Source organism: Porites lutea, chromosome 2 (assembly GCF_958299795.1).
Source record: "Porites lutea chromosome 2, jaPorLute2.1, whole genome shotgun sequence".
Classification (NCBI taxonomy): Eukaryota; Metazoa; Cnidaria; class Anthozoa; order Scleractinia; family Poritidae; genus Porites; species Porites lutea.
The window spans coordinates 41,671,436-41,678,784 of record NC_133202.1 but is presented as its reverse complement, the minus strand read 5'-3'; the positions used below and the strand labels follow the sequence as shown (position 1 = coordinate 41,678,784).

Below are 7,349 nucleotides of genomic sequence, written 5' to 3'. Positions count from 1 at the left end.
CAATTAAAAGATTAAAAGATGTAAAACACGAAATATCATTAAGATAATTCGTTAAAAAGAGTGCAACCATAATAATAGAAGGATCTTTGCAAACACTATTCAAAAACGTATTATTTGTCTTATTGTAACTTAATCCAGGGAATATTTTACATCCATCATGACTAAAGGCTTGGTTACCAATGGTGGCATCGACCGTTAAAAATGGCAACGGCCTCTTACGGAAGGAAAATAGGCAAAGGCGAGGGTATAAATTAAGAGGAACTCATTTGCATGCGACTGCGGTATAAAGTAAAGGCTTCGAACGTGAAGGACGCAAAAAAAGTGGAAAGAAAACTAAATCACACAAAAAAAGGGTTTATTTCACGAAATCCTTAGTTAACAAACAGGAACGTTGGGTGGACTCAGACGGACGCTTATTTCAACTATGGGTAAAACAATGAGGGCAATATAGAGAGAATTAAGTGAGGCGCGTACTAGGTATGCACAATTTAGTATATATTGTATATCGAATTGTTACATGAACCGGGTTTCAAGAGTTTCCCTACATTAAAAACCTAGAACTCACGAGTTGCAGTGGTCGAAGTCTTATTTCTCAAGCGATACGGTTTTGATATCTCTTTATATCAAGCGCCGTAACTAAATACCCAAATTAGAACCGCAGCACTTATTCGAGAGGGGCGCCTATTAAATTATTTTCGGTAAAGGTGTGGCGCTTTTTCGAGAGCGGCGGTTATTCGAGTAGCGGCACTTAATCGATCATTTACGGTAATTGACCCTTCCACGGTTAGGAAAAATCCGTCTAAACCACTGAAAAGAGCGCCTTTAAATAAGTAAAATTACCAAATTTACGAGAGACACGTCTCGAGGGAGCGAAGATATAGCTCCGCAAATTTGCGACGTTTTTATGGTGGGGGGGGGGGGGAGGGGGGCGTTGGTGCTCCCCAATATACAAACATCTGTGAATTTTCGCAACGTCGCAATTGAAGAGCAATATCTTCGTTGGTCTTCAATAAATCACGTTCAAACTCAACAGTTTTTCCAATATTAAGGCTCTCTTTTCGGTGGTCTCGATGGATTTCCCCCCTTACCAGTTCATGTCAAAGTTGAAAAAAACCGTAAAAGGTTATATTGCCTGGCGTGACTTTTTGTTTCCTAGAGAAAAATAAGGGGGGGGGGGGAAGAAGTCTCTGAAAGGGAAAAGAAAAGTCTTGATCTGAAAAGGAGAAAATAGCGAACACAAGAAAACATAATCTAAATGTAAAGCCCTAGATAAAATAGCTCACCATTGTGAGTATAATTTGAGGATTGGTCGCGTAAACGCTTTGTTATCGAGTACCTAATCTTAAGTTTGCAACTGTAAAATACGATTGCAATGACAGCAAAGGTCTGGGTATACTTTCCATTTACACAAACCACCCGGGTTGAAATCTTGTGTAAAAACATAAAACTATAAAGTTTGACAAAGTGGGAGAACGACCAGTAGCTACAAAGTGTATTAAAATCAGCTGAAGACACTCAAATGTCGGAAAAGTTGATTCGCCTCAAATCACAGCCCATATTTTCTGATGCTTTCCGGACGGTATGACTCGAACCATAATTGGCATTCCAACCGGAAATTCCAATTTCCTCATTTCTGAAATTGTACGTACCCCTGGTTTACCATCACGTATTAGCCATCTAAAGAAACATGGTATGACCCACTTAATAATTTTGTGGCATGTGGGAAATATATTATTGTCACAGCCAATATTTCAGTATAACTTTCAATGTTTTGTTCTTGTCTTTAAAACGGAACTTAGAGTTAAGTTTCCACCATTTCAAATATTATTTCAAAACAATGACTTTACAATCACAGAAAACCCTGCAAAGACGAGTGTTTATTCAGCGGTGTTACGATTTGTTTTACCAAGATTCATAAGCAGTAAGGAGTTCCGATCGTAATTAACCTTTGATGGGAAAAATGAAGCTGCTCAACTACTTGCTTTTTGGGTTTCTTGTTCATAATTACTTCGGATCCTACAAAGGAAAATCGTTCAAACATTCATCTCTGCAACTTCTTACTTGCAATCAGTTCAACTAGCAAATCCGGAAAAACTGCTGATTGAGTGTAAACATAGCCGCTTGCTCTGGTACAACCTGCACGTAGTTTTTGCATGTTAATGTAGTTCGCAATTCAATTGTTTTAAGGTCTTAAACGTTACTTGTTATCATTTCTTTCTATAAAACAAGCAGTACTATTTAGTTTCACAAACGGGTAACTGTAGAAAGTAATATTTACTTTGCAATTTGCCTCAGAAATAAAGCACTCTGGCTTCTAACCAATATTCAAGAGAAAGCGTGCGGAATATGTAATATCTTTCCTCGACACCTGTGTTTACTTAAGTTAGAGCAAAACGCTGAATCGACTTTTTAGCAATATAAATCATCTCTTTTTCATGTAAACAGTTCATTTTCGAAGTTAGATTTTTAATATATTTTCCGTTTAGATACTTATTCTGTTGTAAAACTCATTTGAGTTGAAAGAATCGCCGAACGTTTATTCGAACTACATTAGCATATAGAAAGCACATATAAGCAAGCTTGTACATTGTACAATTTGAATTACTTGCGTTTTCAAGGAGTTAACTACGTGAGAAGATTAAACACATGTGAAGAGTTCCAATCCTGTTGAAGTTATCTCTACTTTGCCCTACGGACAAGTTACTGACGGCCCTGTACCTCTGGCGTTGTTTGTGACGTTGGCCACGCAGCCCAGCGAAGTGTTCTACCGAGCTTTAGTCCCATTCCGTCCTTCAGTTATCCGAATCGTCCCGTCGATTATCTTCTATTTGTCCAGCGCAACGCCACGCATTTTGCGAGAGTTAAAGACGAAGGACACCCTAAAAACCTAACGTCACAGTGGTGGAGAACCCGGGCAAGTTTCTTTGTTCCGTGAAGACTGCGAAGACAGAAAAAAAACAAGCCAGGAAAGGAACTTTTAACAGAGGTAATTCCCTCGGAAGAATTATATTCTCCGAGTATTGCTTGCTTCATTTCGTTTTGTGCCAACTTGCAAAATCGTATTTGTTCGCAATTACCTACTATTTATCCACGAAGAAGTTAATCATCCAATATTTATCCACGAACTTTTAGTGTTTTCCTAGACACTTTACCTATTTGTCCTACATTGAAGAAAAAAAAAAGCAGGATAAACTTTGCTATCCCATAGCAAAACGAAAAAAGAGAAACTTGTATGTAATTTACCTTATGAAAAAGAGTAGTTCCGAAACCTACTACAATCTACGCCCAAAATTCCGTTTAATTCCTGGATCGTCCCAGAAGAAATTCGGTACCAGTCAACAATTTGTAGAAGATTATTGCGACCAGTGCATCCGAGAAGGAAACGATAATCAAATATCCTGTAAAATTTGTTTACAAGAAAACGCTGATACCACGAATACCAGCAATCCACCCGAAGGAGAAATTGAGAACCAAGAGCCATTAAACACGGATCAATCAGAATCAGCGTCAATTTTACAAGCTTTGAATACACTCAGCGAAAATCCCGCCATAATTCCAAGACCAACCGCCGAGAGGACAGACACCTCAAGTGAATCCAGTCATTCAAGTGATACATAAGAAAGCGAGGAATCGTTACACGAAGATACCCCACTTATTTCCGTACCAAAACGCCCGAGAAAACTATTCCAAAACGAGAAAGAAGGAAGTTCAGACCACCTAGAATACGACGATTTTATCCCAAATTATTCAACAAACAGATCCAGCAGTGAAGAAAATATAGCAGAATTTGACAACGACATGGATGCGAGTACCTTTCAAGGACTACAACAAACAATCATTGAATTGCAACAACATTTGGGCCGATGTACCGAAGTGGCCCAGGAAATGGATCAAAATTATTCCCCTCAAGGACTAACAGGCACAATAAAGCTGACATTATTCCACGGATACGAAAATGAGAACCTGGAACGATGGATAGAAAAATTTGGTCTTCATTTAGAGCGTCGACGTATTAAAACTGATAGCAAGGCCGCGTTAGCTGAACTTGCTTCGCATTTAGCGGGGCCCGCCGAGTCCTTCTTCCGTTCTTTAGCTTTTAGCGATAAAGATGATTTTGAAAAACTTTATATTATGCTACGCGAACGTTTTTCCTCGAAGGATCAAGTATGACGTTTGAGACAGAAACTAACCGCCAGAAAGCAAGGTCCAAACGAGCCATTAGTTAGATACAGCGAAGATCTACAACACATGTTTGATAATCTTGAACTAATCGAGAAAGAGAAAGTATGGTTCTTCACCCAAGGCTTACACACAGAAGGAAGTATTGATGCGACAACCAAGAACCTTCAGAGAAGCTGAGAACTTCGCTCGCCTGACTCAAACAGGCCAACAATCCATCAACCCGCATGCAACAGCAATTAGATACCATGGTGTCTACAATGACTATAAGATCCTCTAAGCCGGAAGCTACAGTCACCGCCTACCAGTTCTCGCCCCAGCACACTACCGCCTTAGACAACAAAGTTATTCACCTTGAAGGAAAGATTGATCAACAAGTGAGAATGGTTGGAAATCGTCCTCAAGAAAGTTCAGGGCCTAAAATTGCTGCTTACCAACCAGTCGCCACACAATCGGCAGATGAAGAACTGCGGTACTTACAAGAACAAGTTCGTCAGAAAAGGGGTATAACTTTAGAAGAACATTTTAACGCTATTGCAGCCAATCAGCCCTCTACAAGTAAATGTAATCACTCTGGCAGTGAATCAGAAGAACTGCAGCGCCTTAGGGAAGAAAACAGATTTTTAAGGACCTCTCAGCGTGGTCCACAGCAACCACAGCAATTCCAGAACCGCATGAATTACGATAGCCAAGACGCCTTTCAAGAGAAAATGAAGAATGAAATGCGTAGAATGCAAGCAGGATTAGACGGATTTATGAGAACCCATGCCAATAGAAACAATCGACAAGAACAACAAAGAGTGCGGACCCGGGAAGGATGCCCGGTTTGTGACATCTGTGGTCGAGTGGGTCACGTGAGACAGAACTGTTATGCTAGAGTTGACCAACGAAATCAATATCAAAATCCTCAAAACACTCAGCCACGCACACAGTCCGGCACAAGAATAGCTGCTTTAGAAGCCGAAGATACCGCAGAACAAGTTGTTGCCCAATTTGAGCACCAAGACTCGACTAATTCCACCGAATAAGCTTGTAACGCAGACATTGGAAGCACCTATCCTGAGCACAACTCCACTATCGCTGCCGAGCAAAGTAAACATGATGCTCAGAGCTGTAACGACCTTGTTTCTGTTGCTGATAGTGACGAAAATAACGCAGTAGAAAACGTTATCCAAGACTCCCAAATACAAGAAACTGCTGTGACTGCTATTAAAGAACCTCTTGTCTCGAACAGCCAGACACAAGAATCAACAGCCACAGAGCCCTCTTCTTCTGACAATTCATACTCAGCATGCGCCACTAAACAAGCAGCAAATACGAACATTGTAATTAAACCTAAAGATCTGTCGTTGCTTTGAACAATTGCTGATTTTCCTGTAAAACTATTAGTTGACACAGGAGCATCTATTACGGTCCTTAATAGCTCACTTTTCATGTCTATGTCATCGACGACTACGCCCAGTCCAGTGCCTGCGGTCAATACAGTCAGCGGTGAACGTCTACCTATCCTAGGACAAGCCACCTTGCCTTTGGAAGTCAATGGAGAGCTTTATTAGTGCCAAATGTACGTTATCGATGACCTAGGTTATGAAGCAGTCGTGGGAAGAGATTTCCTTGAAGAGAAGGGAGCTGTCATAGATTTCCGGGACCGCACAGTTCAGCTCACTGACAGTACCCCCCTGGAATGCTTACCAGCTACCCAAGTAGTCCGAGCAGTAACTTCCTACGTTAAACCTCCTCAAGCAGAAACGATTTTACTGGCCAAGATGGAACAAGAAACAATCATCGAGGGAACAGGACTGATAGAACCCAGCCCTCAACGTATCCATAAATATTGCATCCAGGGAGCCGCCATCCTTGCTAACCCGACTGCAGATGGAGACGTTCCATTCTTGTGATAATTCCCACGGCCAAGCCAGTTGTTATCAATGAAGGAACAACTTTAGGTGCCCTCACCTCCATGGAAGGTATTAGCTGTATACAAGAACACGATAGCACCCCTCTCAGTAAAGACTCACAGCCTCAAGATGACGCTGCTTCCCATGTCGATCTGTCCAACTCGAAAGTGACCGCTGACCAACAACAAGCCCTAAAATATCTGCTTAACAAATACCGTGATGTCTTTGCATTGACTCCTGATGAGCTGGGGCGGACGGGTATCATTAAATACACAATTGATACCGGATACTCGGCACCTATCCGCTCACGGCCTTACCGCATCCCAGAAGCAAAGAAAGTTCAGTCAACCAGCATATTGATGACATGCTAGCCAGAGGAATTATCCGTGAATCCACTAGCCCCTGGGCGGCGCCGATTGTCCTCGTGAGTAAGAAAGACGGAGGAGACCGTTTCTGTGTAGACTATCGCCGAATAAACGCTGTAACTGAAAAGGATTCCTTTCCACTTCCGAGGAGTCAGGCAAAGTCAATATCAACCTGAAACCAAGCAAGTGCCACTTCTGTTGCGATCAAGTCAACTATCTTGCCCACGTCGTCTCCTCCGCAGGTGTACAGCCCGACCCACAGAGAGTCAGTGTTGTAAAAGAGTTTCCAGTCCCATGTAATGTCAAACAAGTCCGTTCGTTCCTGGGTCTTCGCAATTATTACAGCAAGTTTGTTCGTGGCTTCGCAAAGATCGCCGAACCATTAAATAACCTTACTAGAAAAAGTACTCCTTTTGTTTGGGACGAGAACTGCCAAGCCGCATTCGACACATTAAAACAAGCTCTGACTGAAGCACCTATTCTCGACTATCCAGACTTCACTCTCCCTTTGGACCTATATGTTGACGCCTCTGACGAAGGGATTGGTATGGTATTAGGCCAAGACAAGAAGGAAAAGAGCGAGTGATTGCCTACGCTGGGAGAAGCCTTAACCCCGCAGAACGAAACTACAGCGTTACAGAACGTGAAGGCTTCGCTGTTGTAGAGGGTATCAAACACTTTCAAAGCTACCGTAAAATTCCGAAAATAAGCCCCTCCAAATATAAGCCTCCGAAACCGGTAACGCAAAAACCCTCTGTCAAATCGACCCTCCGAAGATAAGCCCCCCGTTGGCTTGTACTTGGAAAATTGCCCTCAAATACAAAGTAAAACAAAGCAATAACGGTAAATTTACTTCCAACTATAAGGTTAGCCCAATCGATTTTGAGACGCAAATTTCCCTCCGAAT

At 41.8% G+C, this 7,349-nt stretch overlaps 1 protein-coding gene across 1 annotated transcript; it reads left to right on the top strand.

Annotated features, from left to right (window-relative positions):
- The first annotated feature begins 5,741 nt into the window (after positions 1-5,741).
- Positions 5,742-7,028, top strand: LOC140926222 (uncharacterized). Its single transcript, XM_073375997.1, has 2 exons — positions 5,742-6,000; positions 6,685-7,028. Exons 1-2 carry the CDS (start codon positions 5,742-5,744, stop codon positions 7,026-7,028), a joined length of 603 nt encoding a protein of 200 aa, XP_073232098.1.
- Positions 7,029-7,349: the final 321 nt, after the last annotated feature.